The sequence below is a fragment of the Aquarana catesbeiana genome, linkage group LG09 (assembly GCF_042186555.1).
Source record: "Aquarana catesbeiana isolate 2022-GZ linkage group LG09, ASM4218655v1, whole genome shotgun sequence".
NCBI lineage: Eukaryota > Metazoa > Chordata > Amphibia > Anura > Ranidae > Aquarana > Aquarana catesbeiana.
In genome coordinates, this window is record NC_133332.1 from 292,053,518 (window position 1) to 292,077,799 (window position 24,282).

At 43.8% G+C, this 24,282-nt stretch overlaps 1 protein-coding gene across 17 annotated transcripts in view; it reads left to right on the top strand.

Annotated features, from left to right (window-relative positions):
- DNM1 (dynamin 1) overlaps nucleotides 1-24,282 on the top strand; it is a 278,440-nt gene that overhangs the window by 174,463 nt on the left and 79,695 nt on the right. For 14 of the 17 annotated variants that reach the window (XR_012236097.1, XR_012236096.1, XR_012236099.1 and 11 more), the window contains exons 14-15: nucleotides 6,952-6,963; nucleotides 15,917-16,030. Coding sequence is in view for 14 of the 17 variants with exons in the window: in XM_073600424.1 (XP_073456525.1) it covers nucleotides 6,952-6,963; nucleotides 15,917-16,030 (126 nt within the window). In the remaining 3 variants the exon portion in view is untranslated. The remainder of the gene's footprint in view (nucleotides 1-6,951; nucleotides 6,964-15,916; nucleotides 16,031-24,282) is intronic. The other 3 variants (XM_073600426.1, XM_073600425.1, XM_073600427.1) reach the window with 1 other exon arrangement.

Below are 24,282 nucleotides of genomic sequence, written 5' to 3' on the forward strand. Positions count from 1 at the left end.
GGTATGGCGTATACATCCCTATATGGATAACCAAAACATACAGCTGATACAGATAATATCGTTCTGTGTCTGTTCAGTGCTGATTTAAGGTAGTGTCAGACAAAGGGTAGACAAAAGCAGGGTTCCCATCCTATATAATGTAAGGATAAGATTATTAAGCTTGAAATCTACAGATAGACATCAATCTGCTGCATACAAGACAAGATGGAGGTTTACTTGTCTGTGTAGAGTTCATTAATAATCACAGATTGTCAGTCTATAACAGATGCAAATCTGTTATAATCTATTTAAAAAAAAAAAAAAAAAAAAACACTTAAAAACCTCAGAGGGGGCTTATTCAGAATGGCAGTGATAGATATTGCCTATGACCTGCCATTTTCACACCCTAGCTTGTGTTCAGTGCAGCACAGCACTGGACTGCACTCCAAGATGTAGGGCCAGTTCAATGTATAAGTTATTTTAACTATAATTTTTTATCTCATGCTATTTACTGTATATACGCGAGTATAAGCCGAGTTTTTCAGCACATTTTTTTGTGCTAAAAATGCCCCCCTCGGCTTATACTCGAGTCAAGCACTTTTCTGCAGCAGAGAATGACATTTTCCAAACCGACTTTGGGGCCCCGTATCTCAGGGCCACTTGGTGCTAGGAACTTTTTGGTGTGCAAACCCAGTGGAACTAGCACTACCACATATCCAAAGCTGGGGTTCCTAGCACCAAGTTGGCCCTGAGATACGGGGCCCCAAAGTCGGTTCGGAAAATGTCATTCTCTGCTGCAGAAAAGTGCTTGACATTTTCCGCAGCTTTGGATATGTGGTAGTGCTAGTTCCACTGAGTTTGCAGACCAAATTTGGGGTTCCTAGCACCAAGTGGCCCCGAGATACAGGGGCCCCAAAGTCAGTCAACTGTGTCCATCTGCAGCAATGTCATTTCGGGACCCTTTGGGTCCAGAGACCCCAAATTTTGGCTGCAGCTAGGGGGCATCTAGGAACCTTTAACTACCGAGTTTGACATTCGGGGGACCTATGGCTGCAAATGGGCACAGTGTGGCATGCAAATGGCACAGTGAGGCTGCAATATATTTTTTAAAAATCAAAGAAAGGCTTTGCAGCGAAAAAAAAAAAAAATCAGCATTCTTTTCTTTTTAGGCCTCTTGCACACTGCAGCTTGAAAAAACTCAGTACATCGGTTTTTTTTTTACTGAGCTAAAATGTAGCCCATTATTTAAATGTATACAAGTGTTAAACATTGCTCAGTAAAAAAGAAAACAATAAAATAACGGAAAATCTGTGTTCCGGTCAGTATTTTGTGCCAGTGCACGCAGATATGCACATATGTGCACAGATACGTGCATATGAGCATAATTATGAATTAATTCTCCCTAGAAAGGTATTGTGTGCACAAACACCTGAAATGATGTCCAAAAAAGCAGAAGCTCAAACATCAGTACCGTGTGCAAGAGGCCTTCGTCGTTTTAACTCAGCTAAATGTAGCATTGCCTGCTTCCCTCATTATAAACTTCATAGAGACTCGCTTATTTTACCAGCCAGAAGCTAGCACAATTCTGTGGAGTGATACCCTACGAAAGGCTTTTACAGTCACTAAAAAAATGGGGCACCTGCCTCAGGCTTAAAACAGACAACCCCCCCCCCCCCAGCGTGCTGCCCTCACGGTAATCATCACATTAAGACCCTTTATCTCAAACTCCTTCTATGCAGTTCTGGTGAAGTATGAGAGGAAGACCCATGCATCAACAATAAATCCAGCTCCTATCACCATGATTAGTGCAGCTGGTCCCTTCAATTGAAACACTGCCTATGTCCTACACAGGAAGAGTGTGAGAGGAGGGGTCCCACTGCACTGATCATAGCAAAAATAGACTGATTTGGGAAGGGGGGTGTCTGTTGTTAAAAAATGGGGTTCATTGCTTGTCTGATTGGGCCCAAAGAGGTGAAATAGCTGTAATCACAGCTTGCTACCTTTTAAAAATTTGCACCTTTTTGATATTGAAATTGCTTTTGCTACATATTTCCCAGCCCTACCACAGCTTTATAACTCACCAGTCCATGCTTCTGCCAAATCCAGACTGTGCAGCAGCCACCCCTTGCAGGTCGCACAGTGTGGATCTGACAGGAGAATGGATATGTGTGTATACAACTTTGGGGAGGTGGGTGAAGAGTTACAATTCAATAACAGTATGAAATTGAATGTTTGTTTTGCTGTTCCCCTTGATCACTGGGTCCTGGGATGGTCTTGGAAGTTCAGTACAATTTTGTAATGATATTGTTATTTAGCATTAAAGGCCAACTCCAGGCAACACTTTTTTCCTATTTTTATATTCTACACAAAAGTAGGAACTCCACTCACTTTTTGTCCCATGACGCCAGGACAGATATAGAGAGGTATGGGTGGAGGTTCACTGAGAAAGGAAAACACAGACACCAATAAATATCCAGTCAAGATATCAACCTTACCTAGCTCTACCAAGGTTTTTTTTGGGGGGGGGGGGGGGGGGGTTGTCCTCATTAGTGTGATTTTCGCTCAGTTTGTGGAAATTTCCCCCCTTTATCCTTAGTGTTTGTGGGCTAGAAAGTGGTGAAAAATCTCAGTGGGGGCCCAGACAGCAAGCAAAAGGTAAAAAAAAAAACACAAGAAAACGTTCCCCTGAAAGATGTCCATTCCACAAAGATTTATGAAAAAATAATAAATAACATTTATTAGAAGTTCCTTGACACTATTGAAACAGCCCACAGATTTAACTCAAAGGCTAAAACCATACAATTACTCCCGAAAAAAAAGAGTATCATAACCCCAGTTCCTATATAAAGTTACCATCCATCAAGGAACTCAAACAGCTCTGGATGACACCAACTTGGGTCAGTAAAGCATATACACAATGATGGCAAATAACAAAGAGTGGCACATGCTTTAAAGTAAGAAAACAGAGTAGATCTGCTCTGTTTTCTATGTCGTGCCCACACCAACCATGGCATAGAGTGCAGGAAAGCTTCAGCCAGAGACCGCAGACATACCACAGGAGATGGTCAGAGACCGCAGACATACCACAGGAGATGGTCAGAGACTGCAGACATACCACAGGAGATGGTCAGAGACTGCAGACATACCACAGGAGATGGTCAGAGACCGCAGACATACCACAGGAGATGGTCAGAGACCGCAGACATACCACAGGAGATGGTCAGAGACCGCAGACATACCACAGGAGATGGTCAGAGACCGCAGACATACCACAGGAGATGGTCAGAGACCGCAGACATACCACAGGAGATGGTCAGAGACCGCAGACATACCACAGGAGATGGTCAGAGACCGCAGACATACCACAGGAGATGGTCAGAGACCGCAGACATACCACAGGAGATGGTCAGAGACCGCAGACATACCACAGGAGATGGTCAGAGACCGCAGACATACCACAGGAGATGGTCAGAGACCGCAGACATACCACAGGAGATGGTCAGAGACCGCAGACATACCACAGGAGATGGTCAGAGACCGCAGACATACCACAGGAGATGATCAGAGACTGCATACATAGTAAAGGAGATGATCAAAGACTGCAGACATAATACAGGAGATGGTCAGAGACTGCAGACATAGTAAAGGAGATGATCAGAGACTCCAGACATAGTACAGGAGATGATCAGAGACTGCAGACATACTAGAGGAGATGATCAGAGACTGCATACATAGTAAAGGAGATGATCAAAGACTGCATACATAGTACAGGAGATGATCAGAGACTGCAGACATAATACAGGAGATGATCAGAGACTGCAGACATAGTACAGGAGATGATCAAAGACTGCAGACATAGTACAGGAGATGATCAGAGACTGCAGACATAATACAGGAGATGGTTAGGGATCGCAGACATGGTTGATTCAGGAGATGGTCAGAGACTGTGTTTGTCCACTGTACAAGTATATAGTATCACAGGGCTGATCCACTCTATTTAAACCAACTCTGTAAGATCAAGTCAGTGATTTTCCTTTGAAAGTACAAACAAGTGACAGAAGACCGCTTCAAATCCAATTTCCAAAATACTCATTTTCTTACAAACAGTGAACTGGTCAGGATTAGTGGAGGACAGTAACCAGTTAATGGGTCTGTGAAGCTTCTATCCTGATCCAGAAGTAAATCCTCCAAAAAAAAAACATCAAACAATCTGTGCAGCGCACACAGAGCTCTGGCTAAATAGCTGATTATAAGCTGAAATGGTTAACAGCTGCTGCAGAGCCTTCCAGAAATCTTATCAGTGTGATCAGGCAATGTGCAGGTCAGGTTAGGCAGATTAAAAAAAAAAAAAGTAACCAGCAAGGCAAGTGGGAGGGCAGGCTGATCGGTAACCTGCCTGATCACATAGATATCTGGAAGACACTGCAGCCGGTGTTGTGCCGAGAATGGTTTCCCCGCCGAAATCTGTTTCCCCTGTCTCTCGGCTGAGATCGGAACTCCGCCTCTCCAGCCCGCTGTACTGCTGCTCCTCCTACTCTACCCCGCATTCTAATCATCCTTCTACCACCCCCGTGCCCGTCCCTGGTACAATATTATTACTCCTTCCACATTATATATATATATATATATATATATATATATATATATATATATATATATATATATATATATATATATATATATATATAAATATAAAGTATACACACATCATTATTATCCCTTCATATTTTGTCTAATTTATTCTTACATTCTTACCCCTCCTACGTCTTCATTATTATCCCCTCCTATTATTTAATATTATTTATTGTTATCCCTCCTATTATTTTTAGAGAACTGGAAATTCTCCCCTCAGTCCCTATTATTATTATTATTATTATTATTATTATTATTACTCCTACAACCTATTATATATTTATCTATCAGTATACACGTCATCATTATCATCTCTTCCTATTATTTTATCTAATTTTTTATTGCCCCCTCCTATTATTTTAATTTATTTATTATTACACCTCCTATTATTTTATATTTATTGTTACCCCTTCTATTATTTTACATTATTATTAGCTACATGTTACTGTGCTCCCGACGATCCTGTTTCCATTCAGCCACAGCTGTGTGTCCTGCAGAACTTGTATTGCTCTAGTCGTACCTCCTTGTGTCTCCCTCCTGGCTCTCCCATTCAGCCCCGCTCCAGCATTGTTTACAGTTTAATGTGAGCGGGCTAGAGAAGGGGAGGGCTACACTTTTTTTTTTTTTTTTTTATTACTATGCATTCTTTCATTCCCTGTTTATATTGCCCGGGTCCCCCCTGCTGGCCGGGCCTGGTACAACAGGGCCAGTTGTACTGGCTTATCAGCGGCCCTGTAGGCAAGGCAAGAAAAGGAAAAGATTACCTACAGAGGGTTCACTTTCTGTACACCAATCTGACAGGGATCTGCTGAAGTTTTTTGTATTGAAAGCTGCCAAGCATTTTGCTAATTAGGCGGAGAACCTAAACTATTTTCTATTTCACCATGGGCAGTGGGGGGTGGGGTCTGTGCACTTTGATAATGTGAAGCATGCCACTTATGTCAGTTTCCTGCACCATTATGTTGCGTGGAAAGCTTTGGTAATTCCCAAAAATGTATGTATTATAATTCACCAAATAAACATACTGTATATACAGTTAATCACATACACAAGTGTGTATATTACAAAGTACATAAATATACAATTTGATAACTGTAACACACATTGTGTGTAATATATATATATATTAGGTATTTTCCATTTTTTCATACAGTCTTTTTGTGATGCGGACATTTGTTTCAGGGGGTACTTTTTCTTGTGGGTTTTGAATTCTTGGTGCTGGTTTGGTTTTTGAATGGTTTGGCAATTAAAACCTGACAAAGTTTCCAACCCTTTCTCAGTGACAACCATTCCTCCCATTTCTTGCCCTACTGCCACAATGAGGTCACAGATCGCATAAACACTAGAGTCTAGTATTTTCGCAGTCTTTCCAAAACTAAAATAAATTTGACTGGAGTTGGACTTTAACATTCTTTGGGATTTGCTGTAAAACTGATTGTAGTAAATACAGAAGACGAGGTCAGCTGAGAACAGCTACTGTATATCCCATCTATTTATTTGTATATGCTTTTAAACGTTTTATATGTAATATATATCTTGATCCTCTTAATCATAAGCAAATGTGTATCATAGGGTCATCTGTCCTTTAATTATGAAATGCTGTTAATGTGTAATCTAACCATTTGGTATTTTCAGCTATTTATCAGGCTGTCAAGTATAACCTGTGAGCTGTATCACGTTGTCTTGCAGGCTTTACTGAATGACTATTGCTGCTGACTTCTGTGCTTTTCAGTGTTGTTTTTTTTTTTGGTAGATGGGACAAATTATATCTTTGCTTTTGTGGAAATAGGATGCCAAGCATGGGTTGCCTGATGCTTCAGAGCAGCTAAAATAAACAGATCTGCCTAATGATACAATTACCAGTCTGAAAAGCACAGAAAATGCGTTCAGTAGGGTGCTGGAAGGCAAGACAAAGCAACTAAATTGTACTGTTTAAAGAGCCTCTTGGCACAAAAACCAACAGTGTTATGGTGATTTACAGTAGGCCTGCTTTAACATTTCCGTTTGCTGCTGGCATCTGTTATGTAATCCAGTAAGGCCCATTTGGATCATATCACATGGCTGGCACAGAATTGGATGGCGGGCTGCAGCGTCAGGCTGTCCATGTCATTAATCTCCAGTCATGTACCGTGCAACATTGCGGACCGCAGGCTTGGCACGTGTGCCCTATATATGTGTGTGTGTGAGGTGAGACTCTGCCAGATGTCATGCACGGGCTGTGGGATCTGCAGCAAGGCATATTTGGTTCTGCACCCGCGCTGCTAGTAATGTATATCCCTCTTCTTCTGCTCCTCTCTCTCCTCTCCACTCTGCTGCTGTTGCTATGGTTACCCTGTGCAGGATGAGATCCTGGTGAGTAGTCAGGCAGCGGCTGATGCGCCAAGCAGTGAGAGTGCATTAGGGCGGCCATTTTTCAGGCATTAATCACAGCCAGACAGAAAATAAATCATGAATCTTTCTCCAAGAATAACTGCGACACACTTTAGAGGCCACCATATTGTAAAATGCATTCAAAAATACATTTCAGGATATGAACACTTTATTTTTTATAATACAGTGATTTTTAGAATATATAACACAGGTCATCTGCATAGCAACAGGCTTACTGTAATCTGTTCTGAGCATGTCATGCTTATCCTCAATTTACCTTACAGAACACTGGAGACTATACCGTGCTCTGATTACTATACACAGGCTGAGACACTCAGAAAGGAATTTTAAGGAGCCCCAGATGCACCCTCCTGCCTTGCTCAGTCTCCCCCTGTGTGTCCTCATGTCCCTTCCTCCTGTTCCTTTCCTGCTACTAACACTGTGTGTGAGAGTCAACACTCCAGACCTTGACCGGCAGCCACGTCATCCTCATAAATTCTATTTGTCGCAGTCTAGGAGGCTGTCATGACTATTTTGGCAGCCATGTTATTACTTCAAAATCCAAACCTTCCTTAAAGACCTGGATGAGAGGCCGACACAATAATTAAAATAAATAAATAAATCCAACTTCCAACAGAGTGAAGAATCTCAGGTTTGTATCTAAAGCTGTATACACATTATACAATTTTTGTTGTCCAGTTTCCTTTAGATTTACCTTCAACTATGTAGTGCAAGGGCCTGCCTGATTGCATACAAATATGGTTTTCTAAGGGAAAGTTGTACAAGAAAATTGTATAAGAATTGTATAGTGTGTAGCCAGCTTTAGAGTGGAATGAGGAGTAAAGCTGGCCATGAACGTAAAGATGTCAGATGTTCAGCAAGCCGAATGAGAGAAATTCTCGGTCCACGCCAAAAAACTTGGATGATGGAATCTCCCACTGCCAGCTATAGTATTCTGACAGCCAGCACTCGTGGGTGTCCACACTCATTCACACGAGCGGCCAGGGGATGGTAAAATCAGTTGAGCCATGGTTTTACTGCCCCTGACTGCCTGCCTGAACAAAGGCAAGCAGGTGCTAAGGTCTGTACACATGCCACGCCTGGGATGCCTTGCTTCAAAAAATGAAACAGCATGCCGATTTCTTTGAGTGGAACTACCCTCAAACCCAACCAGTTTAAGTGAATAGGGCTGCGCCGCAACCGCCCTGCAGCTATGTGCAATGGCGTGGTGGTGCAGCATTTTGAGGGATAAAACAGGCAGTGAGGGTGCAAAATATTATTTTCAGAGGAGCAGCTACGTTAGCCTCATGTGTGAATGATCTTTCTGCAGTCACTGTTTGGCTAATTCTTTTCCACCTGGATCTTTCAACTTATCAAAGTTTGTTGGGCCTGGTGGTGTTCATAGGATCACCCACAGCTTGTATTTCAGCCAATTCTCAGGAATCAGACAAAATCTGAGCTGTGTAAGGCCAGCTTAAGGTTGTTACCTCTTTACTATTTACAGCAACAGGTCTAAATGTTACTAGCCAGGACGGTAAAATATTGACTGAATGGTGGCAATCTCGTAAGACAAAATGGCCACCAGCCTTCACAGAAAACTAATACATTATATTCTAGGATAGTTTTGTTAATTTTGTTTCTTTTCAAGCATATCTTTTTTTTTTTTTTTTACTCTCAGTGTTTAGGGTTGCCATCTGGCCATTATTTTACCAAGGTTACTTGTTGTCAATGTTATTAATAGAAAATATATCATAATGTCTGTATTTTTCCCAGAAAAGGTGTCCATTGGGGAGATTTTCCTTCACTTCCTTGTCTTGAGACCCAACAGGAAGTTAGTGGAGATCTCATTTAAAACAGGGGAAATCCTTTCTTAGACAATCATCAGAGACAGAAGTAAAGAGAGACCACCCTTCTCTATTTGATTTGATGACCATTGTCGCTGGCATTGGAAGTAAAGGGAAATCCATAATTTTGATAGTTGCAAAAAGAACAAGAATAGAAAGGAGGTCTTTTAATGGTGACACTTGCTCTGAGTCATAATGTCTACATGGCGATTTCCCCTCATTTGGACAGATTTCTACTAGCTTCCTGTTTCATCTCCAGTATAAAAAATGACAGGGAAACCCCAACAGGGCACAGAGAGTGGGTTTAACTAGAGATGTAAAATTTCCAGAAATTTTGAAGCCTGTTTTTTTTTGTTTTGTTTTTTTTTTGAAAAAATTTACAATATTAGCAAAAAAAATTCAGTGTGGAGTAGTTTTACAAATTGAAAGTACCGGTAATTTTATTACACTGGGAACATGGAATGCAGTGTATAAAAAAGAAAAGTATTTATGCTTGAAATAAGAGTATACTAACGGGGGGGGGGGGGGCTGGGATCTGGGGGCTTGTTAAAGGGGGCTTCCAGATTCCGATAAGCCCCCTGCCTGCAGATCCCCACAACCACAGGCCAGGGTTGTGGGGAAGAGACCCTTGTCCCCCCCCATGTTAAGGGCATGTGGCCTGCTAGTATGGTTCGAGGGGGGGGTCTTTCTCGTCCCCCTCCTTTCCTGGCGTGCTAGGCTACATGCTTAGATAAGGGTCTGGTATGGATTTTGTGGGGGACCCCACTCCATTTTTTTTTGGCGTGGGAGTTCCCCTCCGAAAACCATACCAGACCTTGTGGAGGGGACCCCACGCTGTGTTTTAAAAAAAAAAATGGTGTGGGGTTGCCCTTAAAATCTGTACCAGACCTGAAAGGGCCTGGTATGTATTGGGGGAGTATTTTTTATATTTTTTTATTGTTGGCAATGTGTTTTTTTACATTAAGCTGTCAGCAGGTAACCCCACTGATAGCTAATGAGTTATACGTTGTTAAGAATGCGGCTGCTGGCTTCCCAGCCTGCTCCTTAACAACCAGCTAATGTCAAAGATGCTGGTGGCTGACGGCTCCAAAAATTTGCATCTGATCCGCATCTAAATCGCAGCTGAACCACTGCTTTGGAGATTCACAGTGAAATCAGGGGAAATTTGCACTGGACATGTGTGAACCTAGCCTAATAGGAATCATTTAAAGTTTAAAAAAGATAAACTAATTTGTCATACAAATGTCCCCGCTTACCTGTGAAATTAGGCCTGGGAGGACAAAAACCATCATCTACTGTATGCCAACAATCGCCCAACTGTAGGCAACTTAAACTGGAGCCTTTCCCCTGCAGTGCCCCCTAGTGGTAGAAATACACATTTCTCTTGTTTGAGAACTGCATTGAGAAGTACAGTGTTATTTGAATTGTATTCCAGGATTTGCTTGGCTTCACCTGAGAGAACTTGCAATAATTTAAGACTTTACATAAATCTTTCATGAAGCTCTTCATGTTATATAGTGTGAATACCATGTCATAGATATATTATTTATCATTACAAAAGAACTTATTCCACACTCTTTGGAAAAATACATATTTTTCCATTTTTTTTTTCCAGGCTTTCTCATCTCTAGTTTTGACCATTCCTTACATTACCCAAAATGGAAAAAAGGATTGCCTATATATAAAAAAAGGATTGCCTATATATATAATCTCATTTTGATTTTTCCATAAAGTAATGGTGAAATCAGATGGATTGCTACTAGCAACAGCTTTACAGAATTAGCTCCTGTTAGGTAATATAAGCATTAGGTACAAGTCAGGTGCAAAGTAATATGAGTGTGAGGTAATAGTTGGCTATAACACTATGAGGTAATATTGGTGTGAGGTAAAAGTTAGGTATACCACTATGAGGTAATATTGGTGTGAGGTAAAATTTAGGTATAAGGCCGGGTTCACACCTATGCAAAATAGATGCGGGTTTCCCCGCATCCATTCGCATAGCCAGCGAATGTGACCGGCTCCCTATGGAGCCAGTTCACATATCTCCGTTGTGGCTGAGGACCGCACTGCACAGAAACGCTGTGCATCTTTGGCTCAGTTTCAGGGCCGAATTCAGGCATAGAATCGGCCCTGATTCGTCCCTGGAGTGGGGAACAGGGACGCACAGCGCTCCTGTGTGATCCGCAGCCGGTTCCAGTGTGAACCCGGCCTAACACTGTGAGATAATATTGGTGTGAGGTAAAAGTTAGAACACTATGAGGTAATATTGGTGTGAGGTAAAAGTTAGGTATAACACTTTGAGGTAATATTGATGTGAGTTAAGTCAGGTGCAACACTATGAGGTCAAATAAAACAAGTTTTTCTTTTTCTCTGTGAACTAAAAACAGATGGAATTTGAGGTAAACTGAAAAACAGCATTTGTTTCCTTTTTTTTTTTTTTTTTTTTTTTTTTGTTTTTTTGTTTTTTAAAGGGTGTGGTTTTTTAAGTGTACCTAGGGTAGTTTAGTTCTTTTTATTTAGTATTCTTTGTGTTTGTGTTTTTTTTTTTTTTTTTATAAGTGGTCGTTATTTGTGTATCGTTGCTTTATTTTTTATTTAGTATTTGTACTGTTTCTTTTTCTGTATGTGAAAAATAAGTAAAATAATTAGGCTAATAATGGGGTGTTTTTTTTTGGGCAAAAGAGCAGGTGCAGGGCAGTTGAATGGAGCTTTCGTAAACCTTAGGAGCCATTTAATGACACCTCTACAGCAGAAGTACAGGGACTGCCATTGCTGGCCTGCTGAAGTAAATAGTAGATGCTTGGCTGTGTCTGACTTAACGACTTAGGTCTAAAAGTCCATCTATTACAAAAATAAATGAATAAATAAATACATACACCCATATTTGCAAACATACAAACATTGCAACTGTGATCAGTGGATCGTGGGTGCAATGTACAGGCTCCTGCAGACGCTTTCTCCGACTCTGTGCCTGTACTGAGATGCGGGCTTTCACCCTGGAGGTAATGTCAATGAACTATGAGTGCAGTAGTCACCACACTTGTGTGCCATTGAGAACTAAAAGACCTTCAGCCATGGTGGCAAGCAAGAATAATGTTCTCTGTGAAAGGATGACACAGCTGTGCGAGGCTCCACTGTGCAGAATTCAAAAATGATAGCTGCTGCAGGAGAGCAGATCCCCCACACGTTGTCACACTAGGGCTCTTGGGGTGCTTAGTACCATGTTACATGTTGCACCCTAACTATGGGTGTAGTGTGCAACAGAATCCAAAAGGGGAAATTAGTCTTTAAGTGCTTTTAGGTCAGACACAGAACAAGCATGCTGTAAGGTCACATTTACACCTTGGTGTCTTAGTGTGTAGGGTTAGTGCATGCAAGTTAATGCATATTTTTGCATAGATTGCGTTTAGGTAGCCCGTTCAAATAAATGTGCTGCCAACGCACCAAAACATCTAAAATATTGGATATGCACTATTTGTTTTTGCAACACAATGCATATGCATTCCCTTGGGTAGCCATTGGAAATGAATTACCTGACATGTCTTAATGAGTGCACTACCATAGTGCAACCATGCGAATGTCTGAAAGGTGTCAGAGTGCTTTATTTCTATATTTATTCCAGGCCAGCAACTCAAAAGGCATTGAAGTCAAAGCATCTCCATGACCATCCAGGGAACTACTATTCTTTAAAGAGGTCTGCAATGGCAGCCTACATGATTCTCACAAGGCAGAGTCCCTTTAATTTCCTCTTTCCCATTGACAGTGAATTTCACTAAAATGGCAACATTTCACTGAAGTACCCCACGTGCCCAGCCCTTCAATTATTATGAAACCATAACAAAAATGGTTTAGTTGGAAGAGTCTCATAAATGAGGAAGCTTCTAATAAAAATCGTATATTTTTTATGGAAATACAGTATGCATTAGAGGTGGGCCTCATCTCACATGACTAGATTGATCACTGAAAAGCTTTGAAAGACCTAAAGTTAAACATCTCACAGACTGCAATTCCATCCGTTCTATCTGCTTCGCTGGAAGAGAGCAGTGTTCAAATTACAGATATGAGATCACTGGGTTTGGCAAGCTTTTTCTGTTTAGTGACAGAGCACAATCATGATGTTTGCTGCCTATTTAGCAGACGGAGGCTTGCTGCCATTTCATTGTCTGGTCTGGCCGAGCACTGAACAAGATGGCCGGCGTTTTGCTCTTGTGTTTCGAGTGAGTTTGCAGATTTTGCCTGAAGTGTGTGCATGCATCTCCTAACCACAGCTTGTCACATTCCTGCCTTCAAACAGCGTAATGACCCCACCATCTTTCATGCTTAACTTTTCCTTATGTGGCCTCATAATAGTGTGATGTTCAGATACTGGGCATCGGTGGCCAGTTTTGCATCTCCTCTCTGCCACATGGTTATATCGAAATGTCCTGTAATACGTGCTAGTTGAATAAATAAAACACAGTCAGCATGTTTAGCACAATTCATTTATATAGTTGTTATTATTATTTTCTATTATGTAATAAAATGCTGCAAAAAGCAGAGGTGTGTGGTAGCCCAGTTATAACCCAGCTTTTAGGAGTTTAGCAGTTAAATTGCAAGCTGCTCTCTAAATGGGGAATATGTTTTACTGCACATTTCTGTTCTTTAGGCATGAAATGTAGAATTGAAAATGAATCAGAATTATTTTTGTTTAGATACATGTTAAATGTAAAAATTAAAGTGACATTTTTTTTCTATCAGTTACAGTGGCGGCATAACTTATATGACAAGAGAGGAGATTTTTTTTTTTTCCTTCTTACAAACGTCAAATTGTTTCAACAACACAATTCTTTTATGATCGTTGTCGAAAGCAACACAGATCCTGTTGTACCTTGTATCTATTCTTTGACTGTTAACTTAATCATCAGATGACCATGCACTATACAGTCTAATTAAATATTCTTCTTTAGGTCCCCCATCAACTATGTAGTATAATGGTCTGCCTGATTTGATTCTAATTAACACAATTGTTTAAGTTTGTCTTCATAATACATAGTTTTGGTAACGCTAAGGGAGATTGTACAATCAGATTGTATAGTGCATTGACAGCTTTATAGAGGCTAAAGTAAATGTGTCATAACCTGGGTGATTCACAGCATAATTTTAAATATATGTAAGCAGAGTTTACTAAACTTCAGTGGAAGCTGGATGTCAAAATTATCAGTGGATATATATGGCTAAAGTTACATACTAATAAAGAAAATCAATAATCTCGACTCACAATGAACAGTTTTGAAAGTTTATTTAGAAGAGAAGTGTTACAGAGTCAAAGTGAAGAGTAAATATAATTTAGGAAGAGATTAGCATGGCAGTGGAAATCTCACATAGTTGACTGTGCCAAAACCCAGCATCTTCAAAAAAAAAAAAACGCCAACATTTTAAGACAGTTGACATGTAAGACCTCCTGTAACCTCTTGCCAACCACATAATGCATATTCTGATGGGGGGGGGGGGGGGGGCGATGCGATGGTTTGGTCTCTCGATCATATGATTACTGTGAGAGGCAATCAGTGATCACATGATCGGGAAGTCCGCCCTGCCTCACGGTGTTAAGACCCAGTTAAACGGCTGCCAGGAGGGGGCAGGAAGGGCTCAAACATTTTTCACGAAAATGTATTAATAGCTTGTACAAGCCACACACATAATATTTACAAGAGACCTCAATTTCTGTTTTTTTTTTTTTTTTTTAACATCTTATCAGTTCAACCACGATCCACAACCTGAAATGTCTCACTTTACAATATTACAAGACAAATTGTCTGTTCAAGACTGTACAACAAGACCTTCCAAAGGGCATTATAGAAAAAAAAAATTCAAAAGAATTTTAAGAATAATACTTTCCTGCAAAGTTAAATACATTCTATAATATGTTCCCCATTATTGTCATTTAACCATTAGTAAAATATACAATATAATAATTACTTTTCTTTATCAATGCAAATCTCAGCTTTTCCTGTAAAATTTGAGCTGACCACTTCCACCACCTCCAGAGCTCTCCTATTGGTCCTTTAATGTGACCAGTAGAGATTCAGGTAAGAGAGGGCAGACAAATTTTCAGGAAAATGAGAGATTTGGATTTAACTTCAGCTGCCTATGTCTGATGTTGCTGATTTTTTTTTTTTTTTTTGAGATGCCGTTTTCACTAAAGGTAGCTGCAACTACATTTCTACACCATATGCATTTTTGAATTGCCCAGGTTTGGACGGGTTTAATTTGGCTTTCTAGTGACTTTCACATTAACACTTAAAAAAATTAACCAATACTCAGTATTTGTGTGTGTGTAGCTTTCCTGTACTCTGTCTGTTTTCAGATGTGTTGAATTATGATGCTTTTGTTGACCTGTGTACACTGACTGGTTACAACCCAGTGGACACAGGGTCCAGTGACCAAGGTACCTTGTTGTCAAATACATGTTTCTCTATGGTATGTGTACACAGGAGTTTTTCTGTTCAATATGGGAATAGAACTTGGGTGGTCCTGCTTGTAGGGTTCACTGAACACCCGTTTTCTCTGCCTCCTGCATTCTGCACACCGTGAACTCTGCAGTTCACTGGCGCTGAGTTCTGTTCACCTTATGGACCAACATGCTTTGAATGGCAGAATTCAGAAGCACTGAAAGCAATCGTGCTTCAATACTATACATTTTTTTTCCTTGATCTGATCTGCTACATGTTACCAGGCAGCTTTTATAGCGAGCAGGTAAAACTGTATATATTTTTTTTAGTTTTGATAAGTTGCTGTGTAACCTTATTGTGTGCAATGCATGCAGACGATTTGTCATTTTGAATTCTCTCTAACACTAAACACAAAGAACCTCATTTTATCAATGTCTCAGGGAGAAGAACTGCCTCAGGAAGTAAGTGTTGCCCATAATAGCCAATAGGAGCTTTCCCTTTGCTCTTCGTGTTGCTCTAGGAGAAGGAAGAGGAGTATCCTGTTGGTGACAGTTGACAGCAGTTTCTTCCTCAGATGTACTGATAAATGACGGTCTGGGTGGTTGTTTGTTGTGTACCTGTGTCTTCCCTGCAGTGACAAGTTCACCTTTCGTTGAACAGGTCATCCGGAAGGGGTGGCTGACAATTAACAACATTGGTATAATGAAAGGCGGCGCAAAGGAATATTGGTTTGTCCTTACAGCGGAGAACATGTCTTGGTATAAAGATGATGAGGTATGTCTTCCAGTTCATAAAATATATGCCTGAACTATATTTTAGAGTTCTGTATTGTTCTTGCCTTCTGCTTAGATTTTTATTATATTTAATTAACAATCCAACTGTGAAAATAGAAGAATTACATCACAAAATACAACTGCAGATTTTACATACCAGTTAGTTGCTGCTAGCCTTGGCATGGAAGATGATGCATTCAGCATAGTGGGACAGTGTCCTGACATGGATATTATCCAGTCCAGTCAAATCTTTACCAAGCTTCATTTCCTCTGGATAGATTAAAAACAAGTGAGCGTTGCATGGGACCAGTGAAGAACTTTTGGCTAGACCACGCATACAAGGCCCCTACAACTGGGTCATCACATGAGTTTAGTTTGATTCTAGGATTCTCCTTTTTTTAACTGTCAATCATTAGTGTTCCAGACAGGTAAGGATATGGTAGAAATAGCAACCAAAACGTGTTCAGCCATTATTGTGGATCACAAACCTTTGACACGCCTTATAGATAGAGAATGATACCACTATTTCAGATTTGCTGCTCTCACCATCACCTTCCCACCTCCATCCTATTCATTGGACATCAACATTAGGGCAGCTCATGTCCATGGGTGTTTTTGTCAAACAAATGTAAATACAGTGCATCTGGAAAGTATTCACAGCGCTTCACTTTTTCCACACTTTATGTTACAGCCTTATTCCAAAATAGATTCAATTAATTATTTTCCTCAAAATTCTACAAACAATACCCCATAATGACATTGTGAAAAAAGTTCATGGGGGCGTGGCCAAGCGATGGCAGAGTGAGGACGCACACCTCGGAGCTCTGTGCGGGGAAGCCCTGAGAACGGACAGTAATCCTGCCCTGAGAGAGCCTGAATTCATGCCAGGGGACCGCAAACACCCGCTGGACTCAGGGGTGCAGAAGGGACCCGAAATAACTCACTATTTCCTTAGGCAACACGCTGCCTCCTCCCCGGCCACTTCGGCCAAGATGGCGCCGCCTCGAGTACCTCCGTCGAACGCTGCCGCCACAGCTAAGAAAAGCACTCAGCCGGGAACGAATGCAGGAGGAGACCGCTCGGCCCAAGATGACAGGTCAGCATCTCCTATTTTATCCCCCGTGATCCCCATCACTGACACTCAACTTAGCTCCAGCCACACAAGGGAGACAGGGGGTAACATGGAGGAATCCCTCAGAGACATAGTGTCTGGCTTACCCTCCAGACAAGATCTACAGGAAATGGCTGCATCCATTGTTAATGCACTCTCAAGGGAATTACATGACCTGCGCCAGCAGGTGAATACAGTAGATGAAAGGGTCACGGTACTGGAAACCTCTGCATCCACATCGGACGCCCGGATTGCCGCCATGGAACAGGAACAACGTGGCTTCCGCCGCCATCTTGTGGACATACAATTAAAGTTGGACGACGGCGAAAACAGAAGCAGACGCAATAACCTACGCCTCCGCGGCATTCCTGAAGCCACCACGGGAACAGATCTCCGTGCAACGGTGGCGGCTATCCTGAACCAAGTTCTTGGAAAACCACCAGCGGCGGAACTAGAGCTGGACAGGGTTCACCGTATCCCGGGCCCCAGGATTCCACCCGCAACATCTCAAGATCCTGATGCCACGGACCTCCCACGGGATGTTTTATGCCGGGTACATTTTTTCACCATAAAGGAAGAAATCATGCGGATGGCCTGGGAGCGCGGCCCCATAGACTTTGATGTCGCACTGATCCGGATATACCCGGATGTCTCCAGGCAAACGAGAGCAATGCGAGGTCTCATGAGACCACTGCTGGAGGTTGTCCGGGCAGCGGAGGCGACGTACCGCTGGGGTCATCCCTTCCACCTTATTGTACGGAAACAGGGGGCAGAATTTTATCTACGCTCCCCAGACCAACTTCCAGATCTATTCTGCTTCCTAGCCAAACCCCCTGTGAGTGTCCCCAACTGGTTTGAATACCTGCTGTCACCGGAGGCCTTGGGCCCACCTCTGCCCAGGCCTCAACGCTCCCGTAGGCCGCGCTCACGGGCCACCAGCCGAGAGACTGCTAGACCTCACCCGAGGTCCGCCGAAGCGTGACACCATACTTTCTCCAAGGACCTGGAATGACCAGACGACCGCCTTTGCTACAAAACCCCACTGGGCCTTCGAAGATTTTGGACCTACCTCCCAGGGGTCCCACTAAACTGGGTTGCAGGATGCCTCTCTTGGGCTTGCTTGAACTGCCCTACTCTGTGCAATCCCCGGGAAATACGACTCCTGGCCATACTTGCATCTCCCGCTTTGGACCTATGGGACATCAGCCATCACCCACAAGCCTTACCATTGAAGGACTGAACTGCCATGGTCGTGTGCTAAACCTTGTCTGGTATGGCACCCCCTTTACAGGGGTTTTCCATCGGAGGCGGATGGGGGGGTTGCTGCAAATGGAGAGATCAACGACTGGGACATCAGCTTTGACACCTAAAGATGGCTCTCCAGAACTCTGACACCACCGGGAGAACTGGTCCTCCATTCCCAGATAAGTGTCCTGAGGATCTGATCTGTGTGTTTGTCCCCCCTCCATCTGCCCCCTTATGTTTCAGTTATGCTTCCCCCCCCTTACATTAACTGGCACAGTAGCCATACAGGACACCCCTGGGACCCCTTGCCCTCCCCAACCTCACTATGAAGGATGAGCAGATGGTCATGCAATGGGAGGGGGAAGGGGACACTGGGCCTTAGTGGATAACACTCCCGGGGTCATGTCAATAGTTGGCGATATACTTTCTTTATCATTTGTTATGTTTTGATGTTTAATTTCTTACAGCCTTTACTACATTATTATTGTATTATTATATTGGGTTCTATCTACGCTTTTGGTGGCGACCTCTTCCTGCGTGGTCCCCCTGGTCACCCCCGGATGGGGGGGCACGGGACTCTTGATACTGAGGAGGCGAGCCTAGCCATGTGGCGTCGGAGCGGTCCCCGCTGGTAATGTCTATTGCCTGTGTTGGCAGGGGGGATCGGTCTGACATACATGAGTTTCTTATGGGGTCACCTACACCTAACAGAAGGTGTCTACCAGCTACGATGCAGATACCAATTACTAATGGGTATTGTTGTTTGATATGGTTCTCATGTTTAGACATTATATAATTCTCAGTGGCACTACTCCCCACACATCTCCATAAATTTTGACTAATTTGAATTACTGCCTAAACTCTACTCATTCGTAGAGTAGATTACAACGCTCCTATCACCCCCACATTAGGGCGGACTCCTGTGTAGACACTTTTAGTGTGTACCAGGGGCCCATAGTTAATCTAAGACAGAATCCGTTCACCTCCCCTACTCCACCCTTCCTCCCCTCCTCCCTCCCTCTCTCTCCATTCTTCCCCTTCTGGTATACCTTTCTCTCTAAACTCTGCCCTCTGCCTGTGGGGGTGCCTGTTTTTGTGTCTTTTACACACGTATACTGATTTCCACTTTCACGCCAGAAGTCATGATGGGTCACTTAAAGATTACCTCTCTGAACGTGCGTGGCCTTAATGTACCAGAGAAGCGCTCGCAGCTATTGGCTGACCTGCGCAGGGGCAAAACACATGTCGCTTTTCTACAGGAAACGCACTTTCGTGCAGACTCCATACCCAGGCTAACCAACGGGACCTTTCCGTTGGCATACCATAGTGTCTCTCCGGTCTCCAAATCAAAGGGGGTTAGCATTATATTGGCAAGGTCGGTTCCCTGGGTGTTCGAGGCACAGCGAGCGGACGAGCAGGGTCGCTTTCTACTCCTAAAGGGAAGGGTGTCCGGCCTGCAGGTCACTTTCGCAAATGTATATTTCCCCAACGTGGGCCACCCCCAATTCCTCCGTAAACTTCTCTCGGAGCTCCTGGAGTTCTCGGAGGGGATGCTTGTTTTTGGTGGAGACCTAAACTTTGCCATGGATCCAACCATGGACGTATCGCGGGGTGCCTCACATCTGTCCTACTCCTGCCTGAGGCGTCTCAAGGCAGATCTACATACCCTACATCTTGTTGACCCTTGGCGACTACTCCACAACCAAGATAGAGACTACTCATTTTACTCCCAAGTGCACCACACTTACTCGCGGTTAGACTACATACTGCTGTCACATAAAGATCTTGCCAAGGTAGTCTCGACGTCTATTGATGTCATATCTTTCTCCGACCATGCCCCAATTCACTTGACCCTCCGGCTGGGGCCAGTGACTCGGTCTCCTCCCTCGTGGCGACTGAATGAGGCACTACTCCAATCGGAGGAAACACGTGCGGAGCTACTGAGAGCGCTCCGGGAGTATTTCTCCATCAACGAGGGATCAGTTCCCAACCCCCTTGTGACATGGGAGGCTCACAAGACGGTTGTGAGAGGGATATTGATCAAAATAGGGGCCCGACTTAAACGGGACAGACTGAAACGCACAGAGGAACTTCTTGCACAGATTCGTAAATTAGAAAGTGTACATAAGGCTAGCCTTGCTTGTTCAACCTTCCGGGATTTACAGAGCGCACGGGAGGAGCTTTGCACGCTCCTTTTTCAGAAAACCAAACAGAAGCTAGCATGGGCACGGCGTACTATGTTTGAGTACTCAAACAAACCGGGGTCACTCCTTGCCAGAGCTCTGCAGGGCCCTCGTACGAAAACACACATCCCACACATACAATCATCGACAGGACAGAGGCTAAATACCTCCCCAGATATGGCGGAGGAGTTCCGCGCTTTCTACACAGGCCTCTACAACCTGGACACAGGCTCACCTAGGGTGGGCGGGCATACCCCACAATCCTATGTGGCTGCCTCAGGCATGCCATCTTTGCCGGATGAGATAAGGGAAGAACTAGAAGAACCCTTGACTGTAGAAGAACTAGGAGTTGCGTTGGCCTCTTCGAAGCCGAAAAAGGCCCCTGGCCCGGATGGCCTGACCCCAGTGTACTATAAAACCTTCTTCGACATACTAGCGGAACCCCTAGTCTCTGCCCTTAACACCCTCACCGAAGGGAACACATTCCCTGTAGACACCCTTAGGGCCTATATCTCCCTCATCCCGAAGGAAGGTAAGGACCCACAACTTTGTGGGAGTTATCGCCCAATTGCCCTTCTGAATTCGGATCTCAAGCTCTTCGCAAAAATCATAGCTAATAGACTGCTCCCCCATATACCAAACCTGATTCATAGAGATCAGGCTGGTTTTGTACCGCTACGAGAACCAAGGGACAACACCATAAGAGTCGTTAACCTGATTCACTCGGCAAGGACCACCAAACGAGCCCTTCTCCTGCTGTCAACTGACGCGGAGAAGGCCTTTGATCGCGTTGATTGGTCTTTCATCCGGGCAACCCTAGAGCACATTGGCCTCCGTTCCTCTATGCTTCAGTGGATCCTCTCCCTCTACACGCACCCCACCGCATCGGTTAGGGTAAATGAGACAAGATCGGACTTCTTCGATATTCGAAATGGCACGCGTCAGGGATGCCCCCTCTCCCCCCTGATCTTTATCTTATCCCTAGAACCCTTTCTATGCACAATTAGGGCAAACCCAGCCATATCGGGCTACCCGAAGCCATCGGGATCTCACAAGGTGGCTGCCTTCGCAGATGACCTTATCTTTTTCCTAACAGAACCCCTTACTTCTCTCCCCAACCTACTGGAATCCCTCCAAGAATATGGCAAGCTCTCATCATTTCAGATCAACCTGACAAAATCCTCCGTTCTTAACATAACGGTAGATAAAGGGAATGTTCAACGCCTACGCTCAACTTTTCCATTGAAATGGGCAACCAAACATATTCGGTATCTGGGAGTAGACATCACCACAGACCCGGTTGAACTGTATTCGGCCAATTTTGCCCCATTACTCCTGCGCCTTAAAACTGACCTCTTGCACTGGCACTCTCTGACGCTGACCTGGTTCGGCAGATGCAGCGCCCTCAAAATGACCTTGCTTCCAAGGGTGCTATACCTGCTGCAGGCGCTCCCCATCCGACTTCCCTCAACGTTTTTTAAACAAATCGATTCCATGTTCCGGGCTTTCGTCTGGTCTCACCGAAAACCCCGTGTGAGACTCCAACTCCTTTACCTGGCAAAGAACAGGGGTGGGGTCGGCCTACCGGACATAAAGGCCTACTACAGAGCAGCTCACTTAACCAGGCTGGTGGACTGGCACTGCCACACAGAGGCAAAGCACTGGGTCGCCATGGAGGAGGAGGACTCCGGGGGGTCGGCCAAGAGTTGGCCCTGGATCACCTCACCACTCCCTAAAGACCTTGTGGAACATCCTACCTTGGGCAGCACCCTAGTGGTGGTTAGAGAAGTTTTCCGGCGCTCCTCGGTATCCCCACAGCCATCTCCCATGGTTCCGATTCTGGGCAACCCGGAGTTCCCCCCTGGCACACAGAATCCACAACTTAAACGACTGGCAATGGGCACGAAATGGCGCCTGTACGACTTTCTGGGACCCAATGGTCAGCTCTCTTTGGAAGCTGGAGTATTGGTGACAGACCCCCCCTTAGACTTTTGGAGTGGATTGCAGCTTCGGAACTTCCTTCGAAGCTGTCTACGGAAATCAGGCATCACCCGTAAACTCACTGAACTGGAACTCATTTGCCACCGTGGGGAACCGATCCGACACTGTCTCTCACTAATATACTCATCCTTAACCCAACCAGAGGAGGGGTACATCCCTCAGTTCATCTCCAAGTGGGAGGAAGAGCTTGGAATCCAATTCACTGGGGTACAGAGCAAGAAAATTCTTTACTTCGCTCAGAAGTCCTCAATTGCCACTAGAGTACAGGAAACCTGTTATAAAATTATGACACGTTGGTACAGAGTCCCCACCATCCTGCATCGTTTCTTTCCCCAGGTGTCCAGCCTTTGCTGGCGCTGCGGCTCCGAGGAGGGGACGATGCTACACATCTTCTGGTCCTGCTCCAAGCTAGCCCCATTCTGGCTCGGGGTGGCACGTACGGTCGGTCATCTCACTGGTGTTTCCCTGGAGGGTGATCCTGCGGCTTGCCTGCTCCACCTGTCAAAACGACCCATAAAGAAATATAAGACCTCCCTCACCATTCAGCTGCTGAATGCCGCAAAGGCCTGTATTCCTCTCTGCTGGAGATCGGAGAGACCACCGACACTATCCCTGTGGTTTGCTAAAGTAAACGAATTAAGGGACATGGAGGATCTCACTGCCACCCTGCACAATAGTGAGGAGACCTTTCGAGAGACCTGGAGACCCTGGCAGCATTTTGTATACACAGAAGTCTATCTTCAAGAAATGGCTCAGTCAATCTAATTTCAGCAGATTGGCGCCTGTCACAGGCAGAGGGCTCCACCCCTTGCCCTGTCATACTGCACCTACTCATTCTGTCTTTACCCTTTCTCTGTAGCTAATCACCTATATCCTTTCTACTTCTTCCCCTGTTCCCCCCCCTCCCCCCCCTCCTGAACCGTCCCTAACTCCTTTTTTCCCTTTACATTTTTCCTCTTACCCCGGGGGACCCCCGTTCATGTATAATGCATTCTCATGCCTGGGTTTCTTACTGGCACAGATATAAAGAAAATCTTGTCAACCATTACTTGCTCATTGTGTCCCATGTATGGGTTCTACAGTTCTTTAGTCCCCACCTTACCAAATACATAGAAAACATTATATCTCACTGAGTGGCAACTACTCACAGACAAGGAAGTTAGTTAGCAACCAAACAACTCAGAACCTAGAGTGCCTTTCAGGCCTCTTTTAGGGACAGTATTGATATCTCGGGGAACCCTCCCCACAAATTTTGACTGTAATGCTTGTTTTAATAACCTGAAATGTCGAGTCAGTTGTTCTTTTTGTCATAATTGTTTGCAACCACTTACCTGTATCTCATTTACCTGTCTATTACATTGTACTACAACAGATTATGTAATTGTCTGCATTTGCTCAGTGTCAAAATAAAGAATTTAAAAAAAAAAAAAGTTCATTTGAAATATTTGCAAATTTATTAAAAATAAAAAAACAAAAAAAATCACATAAGCTCTGGCTGGCCCACTCAAGGACATTCACAGAGTTGTCCTGTAGCCACTCCCTTGCTATCTTGGCTGTGTACTTGGGGTCTTTGTCCTGTTGGAAGATGAACCTTCACCCCAGTCTGAGATCCAGAGCACTCTGGAGCAGGTTTTCATCAGGGATGTCTCTGTACATTGCTGCATTCATCTTTCACTCGATCCTGACTAGTCTCCCAGTTCCTGCCGCTGAAAA